Source organism: Gymnodraco acuticeps, unplaced genomic scaffold (assembly GCF_902827175.1).
Source record: "Gymnodraco acuticeps unplaced genomic scaffold, fGymAcu1.1, whole genome shotgun sequence".
Lineage (NCBI taxonomy): Eukaryota > Metazoa > Chordata > Actinopteri > Perciformes > Bathydraconidae > Gymnodraco > Gymnodraco acuticeps.
The window spans coordinates 56,743-74,084 of record NW_022990562.1 but is presented as its reverse complement, the minus strand read 5'-3'; the positions used below and the strand labels follow the sequence as shown (position 1 = coordinate 74,084).

Sequence of the window (17,342 nt, the reverse complement as noted above, 5' to 3'; positions counted from 1 at the left end):
TAAAGATATTTGAGACGTTTATGACTCGCGCATGCACGATGCAAATCGGGCAGCCGTCTAGATGTCAAATGTCCTATTAGAGTTTCCGTATGGAGTTGTCAAATATGGCGGACCATCTCGCACATGCGCACTGCAGATAGGGCAGGGCTGCAGATCGGGTAGTGACAATGTGAACCACAAAACCAACATCAGCCGTTAGCTGTTAGCCCTCAGAGCTCAAAGCGCCTCATATCTGTTCAGAAACTAGACAGAAGTTAAACAAGTACAAACCACAGACTGTCTGTGTCATGGCGAATACAGTCGCTGCTTTATTTATGTCTGTATAGGGCGTTCCGAGCTGAATAAGGGCTTCAAATGAAGGCAAGACGCCCGCCTGGCGGAAACGCTGGAATTAGGAATATATTGTGATGAAGTGCACACTGACCTGAGCTCCAGGGGTCTCTTTCTTCTCCTCCATGCTGCTCATCAGATGTCCTGATGAAGACCACAGAGCTGCTTCATTATTAATATAATACAAATATTTAGATATAATTCATCATAAACTGTCAGCAGTGAAGAGGAGGAATTCAAAGAGTTTATTCAATGATATGTTATATTTCTAGATGCTTATATGTAGTGTTTTATCACACCATGTGCAGTGCCTTGTCTTATCTATGCTGCTGTGACGTAAACATGTTCCAAATTGATCCATTTAGTCAATTTAAAGCTAAGCAGAGGAGAAGATGATAGAAAGGTCAGATAGTTATTAACGTTACATGCAAATTACTTTAACCATTACGATAAAAAGTTGGTTTTCTGTGTAAATTATTATGAATATAATACAAATATTTAGATATAATTCATCATAATCTGTGTAGCAACTTACATTCTAATTTACAGCTCACAGTTTGTTCACTTTTATTTCATTAAAATGACTTTATTCACATATAAAGTGACATTAATGGTTGTTTGAACCACGGTTATAACGCTATCCGTGTGTAACTATCACTAAGTTAACACAGAAAGCAAACATTAGCTAGTCAGACTGTTTAATGTACTCCATGTATACAGTATTTTCTGTATATTGTGTATTCTTTAGATACTCTAGTGATATGTGTCCTGTGTGTATACTTGCTGCTAATGCTTCATTTTTATTATATCTTATTGCATCTTTTAAATATGTTTAACTCGTGTAATGCCTGAAAACACTTCTGCTGTGACACATTCATTTCCCAGTTTAAGATAAATCATTATTTAAATAAAGTATATCTATTTATCTAATGAGCTAAACCGTCGCTTAGCTTAGCGTTAGCTGCTAACTGAAGAACCCCATTCATTTCAATGGGAAAAATGCTACGTCGCAGTGAATGACGATGCTAATAAACTAGTTAGCATACATTTAAAACCATATCTATGGTAAAGAGCACCAACACAACAACTCAAACCGTCTTAAAGACAACTGGTGTAATAAATAACTAACATAAAGTCAGCTGAGCATTACATATCAACTGTTACTCCCCCAGAGCCGAACTGGAATAATAACTGTAAATGTTAGCCGATAGCTTTCAGACTTTAGCTTTTAGACGATAGCTTTTAGACTGTTGCTGTGTTAGCCTTTATTTAAAGATAGTTCGTGATTAACTGTAAGCTAAGATAAATGCACTTAATGAAACCTCTGCATGTGTTTAATCCTCTTCTTTTGTCTTTGTCTTTGTCTTCTTCTTCTTCTTTCGTGTTTATTGGCGGTTGGCAAACCAACTTGTAGGCGCATTACCGCCACCAACTGGACTGGAGTGTGGACAAGAGACTATACAGAAAACAAGAAACAAAACAAACAAAACAAAGAACCAAAACTCTAGATTCTTTTTAAATTGATCAATTTCTCTTAGAAACTTAATAATCTCACAATATATATTGCCTGATGTTTTCCCTAACAGCCCTGATAGCGACAAGTCATGGAATTTGCTTTCTTCAGTGTCTGGAAAAGCACATTTCTCCGAGTACTATATTTCCTGCAAAGCAGTAAAACATGCTCAACAGTTTCTGGCTGGCTGCAGTGTATACACTTTCCGGTTGGATGCTTTCCTATTATACTTAAAGTATGATTGAGACCTGTATTATACTTAAAGTATGATTGAGACCTGTATTATACTTAAAGTATGATTGAGACCTGTATTATACTTAAAGTATGATTGAGACCTGTATTATACTTAAAGTATGATTGAGACCTGTATTATACTTAATGTATGATTGAGACCTGTATTATACTTAAAGTATGATTGAGACCTGTATTATACTTAATGTATGATTGAGACCTGTATTATACTTAAAGTATGATTGAGACCTGTATTATACTTAAAGTATGATTGAGACCTGTATTATACTTAAAGTATGATTGAGACCTGTATTATACTTAAAGTATGATTGAGACCTGTATTATACTTAAAGTATGATTGAGACCTGTATTATACTTAATGTATGATTGAGACCTGTATGACCTATTCTCATCCGAGAAATGACATTTTCCTCCCTTCTTTTAAACCCCACCCTCCTTCCATCCCCCACATACCTTTGAATGTGATAAAGATGTCTTCCTGTATCACTAAGGTCCCAATGATCTTGCCATGTTGTTTGTGCATATTTCTGAATGAATGTTTGAACCTCCGCTTTGCTGAGTGGAACTTCTATGTCTATGTTCATACTTCTGAGTGTTTGTTTGGCCAGAATATCCACCTGTTCATTACCCTCCACACCAACATGAGCAGGAACCCAGATGAAACGAGTTGCTATGCCTTTGATTTGCATTTTATATAAAATTAGAAATATTTCATTTATGATGTCCATTCTAGATGAAGATCTGCCTGATCGTATACTCGATAATGCTGAAAAGCTGTCAGATGCAATTACACTGTTATGTATTTCTTTCTCCTCTATCCATTTCAATGACAGTACCAATGCCAACAACTGTGTGGTGTATACTGACACATGGTCTGTTACCCTTTTCTTTATATGTGTATTACTCACTGGGATATACATTGCTGCCCCTGCACGCCCTGTCTCTGGATCTTTGGAGCCATCTGTAAATATGGTTGTTGAGTCTGAGTGATTCTGGACTATGCGCCATACTGGTAGTTCTTTATTTTCCTTTAACTCCTCTTGTATATTGAGGTCTACACTTGACAATGGGAACAACCAGGGTGGAATGGACGAGATTGGAGCTGTGGGTCAATACCAGTGGTGAGCCGTCAGGGCCCTCTAGGCCCTCTGTGAGGGCCTAAGATATTCTAAAAAATAATATTTGAAAACATTAAAAAAATAAATGTTTATTTTTAATATTTTTTAAAATATTTTTTTGTTGTTACATTTTTCATTAGTTTTATCAAAATAACTTGATTTAATTGTATTTAAAAATAATATTTCAAAGAAATAAATCGTTCAGTTTTTGTTGGAATGTGAAGGGTTAAATGGGTTAAAACTCTGCGAGTTATGTGAAGACGGGAGAGCTTGTTGGTCCCCCTCTACATTCACAGAGGGCCAGCTATAGTAACTCAATGAGAGTGTAATGTCAAATGACAGTACAATTGACCAATAATATCTTCCCTCTAAATGGGCAGGCTTTATTTTCGCGGACTTTATGACAAGTTCCGCCCGCTGTGAAGTCTATGCAAGTGGTGCAGTGACGCATCCTAAAACCCGGAAGTAAGCTTCGCTCGGATTCCCTCGACAGAAAGCAATGGGATTTCTCCATAGGATTTTGGAAAATAGCTCGAAATAAGGTCTGTGGAAAACGAACCTGTTAGATAAATGCACGTTTTGTTCAGCCGGATAATATCCACATGTCTACCCTACTTTTAATATTTTCGAATCATAAATCTAATCGATAGATTTATGATCGATAGACTTATAATTAGCATAAGTTCGTTCATGATGGCTCACTTCAGTGATAGTGATGACATCGTTGCGAAATTATTAACCGAGTCATTTTCAAGATTGAGTGGCAAAGGATCAGCTGAAGCAAGTGCTTCATCCAAAAGGACAGGAGGATGGACTTTGTGTTTGAGTGATTTGATCATCAAAGGTAGGCCTAAGTCATTTTCAATGTGGACCGCCGTGCCGACTTAATTCATTTGTAATTGTTACCAGTGGCGTCCTAAAATCCGGAAGTAAGCTGCTCTCGGTTTCCCTCGACAGAAAGCAATGGGAGTTCTCCATAGGATTTTGGAAAATAAGGTCAGTGGAAAACAAACCTGTTAGATAAATGCAAGTTTTTTTCAGTCGGATAATATCCACATGTCTACCCTACTTTTATTACATTACATTGCATTTAGCTGACGCTTTTATCCAAAGCGACTTAATTTTAATTTTCAGTTCTTCTTTCTCAGCCCGAAGATGTGCCTCCTTAACTGCCAAGGCTTGACTTTGCTTTAGCGAGACAGCCTTGGCTTCCAAAGCTGCACGCTTTACTTCCTACAAGTTGAATCCATATAATGAAATTGTTATTTTATATAAAAAAAAGAAATGTGCTTTTCCAGACACTCAAGAAAGCAACATTCCATGACTTGTCGCTATCAGGGCTGTTAGGGAAAACATCAGGCAATATATAGTGTGAGATTATTAAGTTTCTAATAGAAATTGATCAATTTAAAATAATCTAGAGTTTTGGTTCTTTCTTTTGTTTCTTTTGTTTCTTGTTTTCTGCATAGTCTCTTGTCCACACTCCAGTCCAGTTGGTGGCGGTAATGCGCCTACAAGTTGGTTTGCTAACCGCCAATAAACACGAAAGAAGAAGAAGAAGAAAACGAGAGAAGAAGAAGAAGAAGAAGAAGAAGAAGAAGAAGAAGAAGAAGAAGAAGAAGAAGAAGAAGAAGAAGAAGAAGAAGAAGAAGAAGAAGAAGAAGAAGAAAACGAGAGAAGATGAAGAAGGTGCACCTTTAAAGTTCTTTGCAATCCGCCAAAAACCGAGAGGAGGAGAAGGAGAAAAGAAGAGGTGAGTGTATTTACACCTGTTAGCTTACAGTTAATCACGAATCAGAAGTTATCTTATTTAACACAACAGCTATAATCTTGGAAGAAAGAAACTCACAAAAAAACTTTAAAATGTGCGACAAAAATAGTCTCAAACTATCTTTAAATAAAGGCAAACAGCTACAGTCTGAAAGCTACAGTCTAAAAGCTACAGTCTAACAGCTAATGGCTATCGTCTAACAGCTACAGTTACTATTCCAGTTCGGCTCTGGGGGAGTAACAGTTGATTTGTAATGCTCAGCTGACTTTATGTTAGTTATTTATTACACCAGTTGTGTTTAAGACGGTTTGAGTTGTTGTGTTGGTGCTCTTTACCATAGATATGGTTTTAAATATATGCTAACTAGCTTATTAGCATCGCCATTCACCGCGACGTAGCATTTTTCCCATTGAAATGAATGGGGTTCTTCAGTTAGCAGCTAACGCTAAGCTAAGCGACGGTTTAGCTCATTAGATAAATAGATATACTTTATTTAAATAATGATTTCTCTTAAACTGGGAAATGAATGTGTCACAGCAGAAGTGTTTTCAGGCATTACACGAGTTAAACATATTTAAAAGATGCAATAAGATATAATAAAAATGAAGCATTAGCAGCAAGTATACAAACAGGACACATATCACTAGAGTATCTAAAGAATACACAATATACAGAAAATACTGTATACATGGAGTACATTAAACAGTCTCACTAGCTAATGTTTGCTTTCTGTGTTAACTTAGTGATAGTTACACACGAATAGCTTTATAACCGTGGTTCAAACAACCATTAATGTCAATTTCTATGTGAATAAAGTCATTTTAATGAAATAAAAGTGAACAAACTCTGAGCTGTAAGTTAGAATGTAATTTGCTAAACAGATTATGATGAATTATATCTTAATATTTGTATTATATTAATAATAATTTAAATTTACACAGAAAACCAACTTTTATAGATAAGACAAGGCACTAACGTTAATAACTATCTGACCTTTCTATCATTTTCTCCTCTGCTTAGCATCACATTGACTAAATGGATCAATTTGGAACATGTTTACGTCTCAGCAGCATAGATAAGACAAGGCACTGCACATGGTGTGATAAAACACTACATATAAGCATCTAGAAATATAACATATCATTGAATAAACTCTTTGAATTCCTCCTCTTCACTCCTGACAGTTTATGATGAATTATATCTAAATATTTGTATTATATTAATAATGAAGCAGCTCTGTGGTCTTCATCAGGACAGCTGATGAGCAGCATGGAGCAGAAGAAAGAGACCCCTGGAGCTCAGGTCAGTGTGCACTTCATCACAATATATTCCTAATTCCAGCGTTTCCGCCAGGCGGGCGTCTTGCCTTCGTGTGACGCCCTTATTCAGCTCGGAACGCCCTATACAGACATAAATAAAGCAGCGACTGTATTCGCCATGACACGGACAGTCTGTGGTTTGTACTTGTTTAACTTCTGTCTAGTTTCTGAACAGATATGAGGAGCTGTGATCTCTGAGGGCTAACAGCTAACGGCTGATGTTGGTTTTGTGGTTCACATTGTCACTACCCGATCTGCAGCCCTGCCCTATCTGCAGTGCGCATGTGCGAGATGGTCCGCCATATTTGACAACTCCATACGGCAACTCTAATAGGACATTTGACGTCTAGACGGCTGCCCGATTTGCATCGTGCATGCGCGAGTCATAAACGTCTCAAATATCTTTATTAAAATATTTTGTTATTTTATTTGAAATAAAATGAAGGACATTCACAGTTAATGTAATTAGATATAAATTATGAAAGCCATACATATTGCATACATTCACAGTCAATATTTCTTCAGTATGTATGATAGCTGTCTAACAGAAGTTACATCCATTTCTCACTTATTCTGACAATGTACTTAACCCAATAAAATGGCCCAATAAAAGGAGTTGTTCAATAATAGTGAAGTCACGTTGTAATAACAATAACTCATCTCTCTCTTTCAGATTAATATTGTCGGGTTTTTTGAGTGTTCTTTTTCTGCTTTGCCAAATGATACTGTGTCAAATGTCCTATTAGAGTTGCCGTATGGAGTTGTCAAATATGGCGGACGATCTCGCACATGCGCACTGCAGATAGGGCAGGGCTGCAGATCGGGTAGTGACACACATTGAAGATGACGTCACGGCTCCGCCTACACTGCGTTACTATAGTTACTGTCCCAGTTCCTAAACTGTATTGGAAACGCAGCATAAAGTGAGCCTGGCCTACCAAGGCCTAACTATACCGTACTAAGCCGTGCGAGGCCCTGCAGTGGAAATGCACCATAAGTGGATGTCATTGAAGACTTTTACAAGAGCAGTCTCAGTGCTGTGGTTTGGACGAAAGCCTGACTGGAACACATCCAAACAGTTATTTAAATGCAAGAAATTACTCAACTGTTGAAAAACTACTTTTTCAATGATTTTACCTAGAAATGGGAGGTTTGATATGGACCTGTAATTGTTCATTACTGAAGCATCTAGATTATTCTTTTTTAAGAGCGGTTTAATGACTGCAGTTTTCAGAGCCTGTGGAAACACACCTGAGTGAAGAGACTTGTTTACTATGTGAAGGAGATCTGAGGCCATGCAAGGAAAAACATCTTGGAAAAATCCTGTTGGAATAAAATCAAGGCAGCAGGAGGAGGATTTCAGAAGTTGAATAATGTCCTCTAGGTTTTTATCATTAATCTGATGGAACTGTGTCATGGTGTTTGTATTGATTTTAGGTGGACACAGAGACAACACATCTGCTGTACCTGATGCAGAGGCACTGACTGATTGTCTGATTTTCTGAATGGGGGGGGATACTGACACTGTGGGGTTTGTTAGTTTGTCGACGGTAGCAAACAAGGCACGTCCATCGTTTTAGTTTTTGGTAATGATGTCAGAGAAGAAAGACTGTCGTGCAATTAGTGTTAATTTTGTCAGCTATTTTTTTTATTTAGTTTTAGTCTTAGTCCTGTGTTAAATTTCCTTTTTAGTTTTAGTCATATTCAGCTTTATCCTGTTTTTATTTAGTCAAGTTTTAGTCGACTAAAAGTCTGAGCATTTTAGTCTACTTTTAGTCAAAGAAAACTGTTGAGTCTTTTTTTATCAGATTATATAGAACATTTCAGTCAAACTAGTCTAGCCAAAACCAATAATTTGTAATTTTAGTCAAAAATATTTCACAATAAGATTATATCTTGTCCTTATTTGATGAAAAACACAGGTTGAATGATGAAGTAGCTTTGCAGAGAGTATCTGGTTTGTAGTGTTTTTACCAGCTGTGTTTTGGCCACATTGCTTCCCTTCTGATAAAACAATGCATTCACTTTTTTTCTCCGCCTCATTGTAGCGAAAATGGGCCCAAATATTTATTTCTCCCAAGCAGTGATGGCTTTAGACTTTTTAGTTGTCAGTCATTTTGACGGACAGGATCGTAACATTTCCGTCATAATCCATTATTACCCGTCGAGTGCACAATGTATCACTCTCTCGCGCTGACCGGGGGGTATTCCGTTAACGCGAGTGCGACCACTGCTCCCAAGCCCTGTTGTTGCCATTTCATTTTCTGTTGAATAAGGTTAGTTAGACCATGAGTTAGACCCGAGTCTTCCTGACAGTTCATATTGTGCCGCTGCCCGGTGTAATTCAAATCTACCGTCGCGCGCACCGCAGACAGACAGCTGCTGCCCAGCGCAGCACCGGAAATGGAACTGCTGGGAGAAAATCTGACTATCAGAAATGTAACGTTATCTTTGATAATATTTCGTCTCCTAATTTTTCGTCAACGAAAGTAAAGAGAGATTTTGGCATAGTTTTTATTTAGTAAACTACGTTTTCGTCTCGTCACTTTTCGTCAACGATATCGCATGATGATTTCGTTAGTTATTGTTTACTGCCGTCGGTGCCGTCTCGTCATCGTCTCGTTTTCGTCATGGAAAAAAAGGTCGTTAACGAACATATTTCGTCATAGTTTTAGTGAACGAAATTAACACTACGTGAAATTTACAATTCCAAATGATAAAAGCCAAGTCTCTCTTTATAGATTTCAAAGTGAACCTGGAGATTTGTTTTTCTCCACCTACGTTCAGCTTTTCGACACTCTCTTTTTCCTGTTCTCACGGTCATGGCCTTTCTCCATGGAGATCTTTTCTTCCCAGTCACTTCCTTTACCTTAGTTGGAGCAATGGCATCTATAACATTTTTATTATTGAATTAAAATGATCTACTAGCTCATTTACTGAGATGTTAGCAGGGGCAAGTGTGGAAGAAACATCCTGAGTAAACATTTCCCTAGTGTTTTCAGTTAAATATCGCTTTGTGGTTACCTCTTTTTGAACATTTGTGTGAACAGAAATAGAGCTCTCAAAGGAATGATCAGAGAGTGCAACATCAGTCACCACAACCTCAGATATATTTAGACCCTTTGAGATCATTAAGTCCAGAGTGTGCCCCTTATTGTGCGTGGGCTCCGTCACATGCTGAGTCAGTCCATTGAATTGATTTATTTAAAACAAGGGACAGTGTACATTAATCAACATATTAAAAACATGTAAAAGTACTCGAATTAGCCAAAAGGCTAGTTTTCATCGATAGTCCCTTTGCCAGATGGTGATTGACATCCTAAAAGCAATAATACAAATACCACGACATTGTTATACCATTGTACATATTTACAATAGATCACATCACTCAATACAGATAAGAGCAAGTCATGATAATAAATACAAAGTGTACAATACGCACTCATACACACACCTACACCCACACATCAGTGCTGACACTGTTGATTATTAATGAGCCACTTTTTAACACTGTGCTTGAATGTGTAGTAGGATGAGGACTCTCTTATTGGTTGTGGTATTGAATTCCATTGATGGGATGCGTGGAATGAAAGACAGCCTGGCTGAATGCGCTGTTCCTAAATGGGATGGTGCAGTCTCCCCTAGCCGCACCTCTAGTAGCCCTGGTTGAGGTGGACTTTAGGCTGATGCAGCCAGCCAGAGGAGGAGGAGCCAACCCATGAGTGATCTTATAAACTAAGCAGATGTTTTTGTAAACTATGAGATTTTCCCAGCTGAACAGATTATACTTTTTAACAATGTGACAATGATGATACCGGAATGGCTTTTTGTCTCGTGTTCTGCGTGCTTGTTTATACAGTGATTCCAGTGGCCTTAGAGCTGTAGAGTGAGCATTAGACCAGCTGATCAGACAGTAGTAGATGTGGGAGAGGACCATTGAGTGAAGGTATAGCTTAGCTGCTGCAGATGATAGGAAGTTTCTAATGTATCTATAATTTGACAGATTGAACTTTACTTTATTGCAGACCTTTTTGATATGGGTTTTGAAATTGAGGTTTGTGTCAATATGTACTCCTAAGTACTTGTACTCCGAGACAACCTGTAGTCTCCTTCCAGAAAAGAAAACATCTTGTTCTGTTATAATGCTGTGGCCCTTGGAGAAGAATATACACACTGTCTTTGAGACATTTGGTTGCAAACAATTATTGTTAAGCCAGGATGTAATATTCTCCAACACATCAGTGACCTTGGTAGCAGCCTCTTCTGCGGTTTTTCCATGAGTAAAAACAACTGTATCATCAGCATACATTAATACATCACATTCTCCACACACAGAAGGCGGATCATTTATGTACATACTAAACAGGATTGGGCCCAATACAGAGCCATGCGGTACTCCAGTTGACAAACATTAGACGTATGGGTCTCAATTTGAACACATTGGGAGCGGGATGAAAGATACGAATGAAAGAGGTTGGTGAATTCTATAGAAACATTTAAGTTGAGTATTTTTTGCAATAAGATGTTGTGATTAACAGTGTCAAAAGCTTTCCGTAAGTCAAGGAACAGGGCCCCCACAACCCCACCCCTGTCCATTGATGCCTTAACTTTCTCCACGAAGAAGCATGTCGCTGTTTCTGTTGAGTGATTAGCCCTGAATCCAAATTGCATTGGATGCAGTGGAAAGGAGCTGTTGTTGAGATGATTGATTATTTGTTTGGCAATCAATTTCTCAAATACCTTGGATACTATGGGTAAGATACTGATGGGCCTATAGTTGGATGTCATGAGAGGGTCCCCACCATAGTTATCAAGAACACAAACAGTTCTTTAGCCGCTCTGTCCTGGGGGTTGTCAACATGGATGTTAAAATCACCAACAATGACTAGACGGTCAAAGTCAAAACACACTATAGACAGCAGTTCAGTAAAGTCATCAAAAGAAGCTAAAAGAAGCTAAGAGCACAGCTGAACTCCCGCAGCCCTGGGGGTCCCCTACATTGGTTGTGATGGCAGATGACAGGGTTTGGTCAAGTTGCTCTCTACTGGTGAGGAAAGCGGCATACCAGTATATTAGGTATGGATTTACTTCCATTTTGGCCATTCTTGACACCAAGATGTCTGCTTGTATTGTGTTGCTGCTGAGAAGTCTAGGAAGAGGGCTCTTGCATAGGTGTGACGTTTATCTAAATGTTTAGTGATGATGTGAACCAGAGTAGCAACAGTACCACCCCCTTGCTTATAGGCAAATTGGTATGGATCAAGTATGTCTTGTCCGTCACAATAGGTTTAGCTGAAGAGGTCATTCCTGTCACAGTTCTCATGGTGTCCCACACTTTTTGGGGGTCTTTGGCTTTAAAAGCATTTCCCAAAAGCTCTCTGTGTGTTTTGATTCCCTCAATTTGACTTTCAGTTCTCTCTCTGTCTGTTCAAGTGCTCCATAGTCTTTGTTTTTGAAAGCTATTTTCCTGGTTTTTATAACTTATTGTAATGTCCTTAGTCACATATGATTTATTACTTGGATAGATTTGTATTTCTTTAGTGGGAACACAGAAGTTAATATAGTCTTTGGTAACAGTAGTTATTTCATCTGGTGAACCTTCCTGAAAAATGTCCCAATCTGTCCAATCAAAATAGGCTTTCAACTAGGGCTGAACGATATACCGTGTCATGGCGATAACCGCGATATTCACACCGCAGGGACGTGCGGTTTTATTCATTTAAAAAAAAAAAATGCTAACGCACTTTAGCACAGAATTCAAAATAAAGATACCCTTATTACTTATCGAAACTGCACATATAATGTATCCGATTAAAGCTGAGACTCCACAGATTATTTAAGTATAGTATCTAAGCGATCCGATCTCGCAAACACAGACAACACAACACGTACCTTTTACGGGAGATCGTCTCACCGTAGCTGTCAATCTGGTGGCTACCATTAGCAGCTAACTTTTGCTATGCGATTTGTACATACAAATTGAATTATGGATTATAAATGAAATAATTTTTTTATACAGAGACGTTAAAAACTTATGGATGTTAATCCATAGGTTTTTAACGTCTCTATTAACGTTTTTAACGTCGCGATTCAGCCGCGTTTATCGTTTTAATGCCATTGAACACGTCTTTTGATCCGATTGACAGCTACGGTGAGACGATCTCCCTAGAAGCTCCGTAAAGGTATGTGTTGTGATGTCTGTGTTTGCTTCCCCTGTCGCGAGTTCGGATCACTCAGTGATGATACTATATACCAAATAATCTGTGGAACCTCAGCTTTAATCAGATATCTTGTAAATGCAGCTACGATAAGTAATAATAAGGGTACTTTTATCTTAAGTTCTGTGCCAAAGTCCGTTAGCATTTTTCGCTCAGGGGTCATTTAGATGCTTCTTATGAGACTTGTGTTTTGTTTTGGTAAAAATGGTTTATATCGTCAGTTAGCTGAGATTATTTCCGTTAATCTGGTATAACACATTAATAGGTTCTTAAATATTAAGATTCCCTGAGACACGGTGTCTTGAAAAAAAAAGTAAAGTACCCGCCGGGACCTTGGGGCTTAACAGGTTCAAAATAACGCGATATCAGTTTTTTTCAATATCGTGCGGCCCTACTTTCAACTGTTCCCTACTTTCATTTGTCCATGTCCTTATTACTTCCTTTTCTGGTTGACTTCCCTTGAGTTTGGTCTTATACACTGGTATCATATTCACAACATTATGATCAGAGTTCAGTATTGGTGGTCTGTATTTAGACACATAGGCTCCTTTATCATTAACAAAGCATTTGTCCAGGATATTGTCTTTCCTGCTGTGATCCCTAACATACTGCTGGAACCCAGGTAACACAGTCTCCAGGCGACATTGCTTCATGTCCCCGAGCACTATTACCGGTGCATCGGGGTGGCTGAGTTGCAGCTCGTGAACACAGTGTCCTCTGCCGCTGGGAGGCACGTAAACAACAAACAGTAAAATACACCCGAATTCTCTAGTCAGATAAAAGGGTCTTTACGTCATGCCGAGAATTTCTACGTTGGGATTGCAGGTTTTACATTTTACTGAGTATGATCGGCACCACAGATCATTAATATACACACAAATACCGCCTCCTCTGGTTTTCCCCGAGTTCGCATCCCTGTCTGCTCGAACAAGGGTGAGTCCGGGTACTTCAAAGAGAGATTCAGGCATCGTAGATTGTCGCCAACTTTCCGTGAAACACAATAAAGAGGCCTCTAAAAATTCATGACAGTACCTTGTGTATGTCCTTAGTGTGTCCACGTTGTTGCTCAATGAGCGCAGGTTTGTGAGAATGATGGATGGAAGTGGTGGCCGGCTGAATCTCCGCTGTATCTCTCTGAATGCCTCCCCTCCTTCCTCGTCTCTTTTCCTGTTGTTTCTAAGCGGCTCCCGAGGGATTTATCCAATAACGAAGAGCACAGATGGCTTGGTGTATTCGTAGGAGGTTGATCGCATTGTAGCTCTAGCATAGCCTCACGTCTGTAGCAGCGTAGAGGCCGGGGCTCCTCGCCATACCTGTTCGTGCTGTCACTCAGGTGTGTCTTGGAAAGTTGAATGGCCAGACATGGTCTGCAGAAGGCAAATGTAATCCACAGGATCAAAAGCATGGTCTCTCAAAATTACGTTTCATACAGACAAGACAAAGTTTAGACAATAATTAGACCAAAAACACAAGAGGAACGGAGCATACTTAGACTCGCAGTGACAGGATGCCGTCTCCCTCTGTCTCCTGTATACCAATTTTTTGAGAATTTTGCCGTGATCCCAACTGTCTGTTATCAGCCAGCAGCCAGGGAGCAGAAATCAGCAGATCTGCCTGCACTGAGTGTGTGTGTGTGAGGAAGTCACACGGGGGCTTAACGTAACGGCTTAACGTAACGGCTCCACGGATTGGTCCATTTCGTTCCGGGTACATGCTTACGTAATCTCGTACCCGGAAGAATCAAATGGATGATGACCTTTCACCAACGAGGCGTTTTGGGGAGGTCTTCTCTGTGTTAGAGTTTTACTCGCTACAGGCTGTACTTTGAGGGTTTTGACTCTGCACACCGTTTACATGCATAAAAACCTTCATAACACACAAGGGGACGGGTAATAACCGGAAAAGCATGACATGGGACCTTTAACTCAAGGTTTATATTAAGTGAGTTTTTATTGTGTTAACTTGTGTATTTATGCTTTTTAGATTGACTTTCTCTCTTTCTCTGTCCGTCTGTTCTAGAAACCGAAAGGAAGAGAGAGACGTCACAGCTGTCAGCAATGTGACAAATATTTTACAACATCTGGAAATTTAAATTCACATGGGAGAAAAACCGTACAGCTGTGAAGAGTGTGGTAAAACTTTCATTAGATCAAGTCATCTCAAAACACATCAACTATTCATACTGGAGAAAAACCGCACAGCTGTGAAGAGTGTGGGAAAACTTTCACGACATCAAGTCATCTCAAATCACATCAATGTATTCATACTGGAGAAAAACCTTACAGCTGTGAAGAGTGTGGGAAAACTTTCACGACATCAAGTGGTCTCAAATCACATCAAGTGTTCACTCAGGAGAAAAACCTTACAGCTGTGAAGAGTGTGGGAAAACTTTCACTAAATCAAGTAATCTCAAAAGACATCTTCGTGTTCACTCAGGAGAAAAACCATAGTGGTTTTAAGAGTAGGAGCCGCATTTAAGCATATTTTGTTTTTTCAGTTTACAATAAACAATTCCCAACTATTGGCCTTGTGTTGGGTAATCCTTTTTTCCATTACAGATCCCATCCCAACAGCGCCATCTGTTGACGTAACGTCAGAATTGACAGGCATAATGTTCACTGTTCCTTTAAGTTTCGTTTTCTGGCTGTCTGTCTGCCGACAGCACGCTGTTTCAAACAGCTGACATGATTGCAGCATTAAATCCAAGCCATTGTCCGATACAGCTTATGTATCCAATATACGATCCAGTTTTAATGCTGCTCATACCTACATGCACACAACAGTCTATGGGGCAGCAACCATTCAGACAAAAAGAGTGTGTTGGAGTAGTGTCTCTACTTTAAAGAGTCCTCTCCTGCTGATGTTCAGGTGTATATCAGTGTGTAGTGTCTCTACTTTAAAGAGTTCTCTCCTGCTGATGTTCAGGTGTATATCAGTATGTAATGTCTCTACTTTAAAGAGTCCTCTCCTGCTGATGTTCAGGTGTATATCAGTGTGTAGTGTCTCTACTTTAAAGAGTCCTCTCCTGCTGATGTTCAGGTGTGTATCAGTATGTAGTATCTCTACTTTAAAGAGTCCTCTCCTGCTGATGTTCAGGTGTATATCAGTATGTAGTGTCTCTACTTTAAAGAGTCCTCTCCTGCTGATGTTCAGGTGTATATCAGTATGTAATGTCTCTACTTTAAAGAGTCCTCTCCTGCTGATGTTCAGGTGTATATCAGTGTGTAGTGTCTCTACTTTAAAGAGTCCTCTCCTGCTGATGTTCAGGTGTATATCAGTATGTAATGTCTCTACTTTAAAGAGTCCTCTCCTGCTGATGTTCAGGTGTATATCAGTATGTAGTGTCTCTACTTTAAAGAGTCCTCTCCTGCTGATGTTCAGGTGTATATCAGTGTGTAGTGTCTCTACTTTAAAGAGTCCTCTCCTGCTGATGTTCAGGTGTATATCAGTATGTAGTGTCTCTACTTTAAAGAGTCCTCTCCTGCTGATGTTCAGGTGTATATCAGTGTGTAGTGTCTCTACTTTAAAGAGTCCTCTCCTGCTGATGTGCAGGTGTATATCAGTGTGTAGTGTCTCTACTTTAAAGAGTCCTCTCCTGCTGATGTTCAGGTGTATATCAGTATGTAGTGTCTCTACTTTAAAGAGTCCTCTCCTGCTGATGTTCAGGTGTATATCAGTGTGTAGTGTCTCTACTTTAAAGAGTCCTCTCCTGCTGATGTTCAGGTGTATATCAGTATGTAGTGTCTCTACTTTAAAGAGTCCTCTCCTGCTGATGTTCAGGTGTATATCAGTGTGTAGTGTCTCTACTTTAAAGAGTCCTCTCCTGCTGATGTTCAGGTGTATATCAGTGTGTAGTGTCTCTACTTTAAAGAGTCCTCTCCTGCTGATGTTCAGGTGTATATCAGTGTGTAGTGTCTCTACTTTAAAGAGTCCTCTCCTGCTGATGTTCAGGTGTATATCAGTGTGTAGTGTCTCTACTTTAAAGAGTCCTCTCCTGCTGATGTTCAGGTGTATATCAGTGTGTAGTGTCTCTACTTTAAAGAGTCCTCTCCTGCTGATGTTCAGGTGTATATCAGTATGTAGTGTCTCTACTTTAAAGAGTCCTCTCCTGCTGATGTTCAGGTGTATATCAGTGTGTAGTGTCTCTACTTTAAAGAGTCCTCTCCTGCTGATGTTCAGGTTTATATCAGTGTGTAGTGTCTCTACTTTAAAGAGTCCTCTCCTGCTGATGTTCAGGTGTATATCAGTGTGTAGTGTATCTACTTTAAAGAGTCCTCTCCTGCTGATGTTCAGGTGTATATCAGTGTGTAGTGTCTCTACTTTAAAGAGTCCTCTCCTGCTGATGTCCAGGTGTATATCAGTATGCAGTGTCTCTACTTTAAAGAGTCCTCTCCTGCTGATGTTCAGGTGTATATCAGTATGTAGTGTCTCTACTTTAAAGAGTCCTCTCCTGCTGATGTGCAGGTGTATATCAGTATGTAGTGTCTCTACTTTAAAGAGTCCTCTCCTGCTGATGTTCAGGTGTATATCAGTATGTAGTGTCTCTACTTTAAAGAGTCCTCTCCTGCTGATGTTCAGGTGTATATCAGTATGTAGTGTCTCTACTTTAAAGAGTCCTCTCCTGCTGATGTGCAGGTGTATATCAGTATGTAGTGTCTCTACTTTAAAGAGTCCTCTCCTGCTGATGTTCAGGTGTATATCAGTATGTAGTGTCTCTACTTTAAAGAGTCCTCTCCTGCTGATGTTCAGGTGTATATCAGTGTGTAGTGTCTCTACTTTAAAGAGTCCTCTCCTGCTGATGTTCAGGTGTATATCAGTGTG

General features: G+C 39.3%; 1 protein-coding gene and 1 pseudogene across 6 annotated transcripts in view; one reads left to right on the top strand and one right to left on the bottom strand.

Moving 5' to 3' along the window:
* LOC117553664 overlaps nucleotides 1–1,691 on the bottom strand; it is a 50,008-nt pseudogene extending 48,317 nt beyond the window's left edge.
* A 2,857-nt stretch (nucleotides 1,692–4,548) lies between these two features.
* Nucleotides 4,549–17,342, top strand: part of LOC117553666 (NKAP family protein CG6066-like) — a 58,091-nt gene continuing 45,297 nt past the window's right edge. The window contains exons 1-3 of one of the 6 annotated variants that reach the window (XM_034227683.1): nucleotides 4,558–4,966; nucleotides 6,219–6,286; nucleotides 14,541–15,044. In XM_034227683.1, coding sequence (XP_034083574.1) covers nucleotides 4,719–4,966; nucleotides 6,219–6,286; nucleotides 14,541–14,584 — 360 coding nt within the window. In that variant the 5' untranslated portion in view covers nucleotides 4,558–4,718 and the 3' untranslated portion in view covers nucleotides 14,585–15,044. Of the gene's footprint in view, nucleotides 4,967–6,218; nucleotides 7,210–14,540; nucleotides 15,045–17,342 lie in introns of those variants that run through there. The other 5 variants (XM_034227684.1, XM_034227682.1, XM_034227680.1 and 2 more) reach the window with 5 other exon arrangements.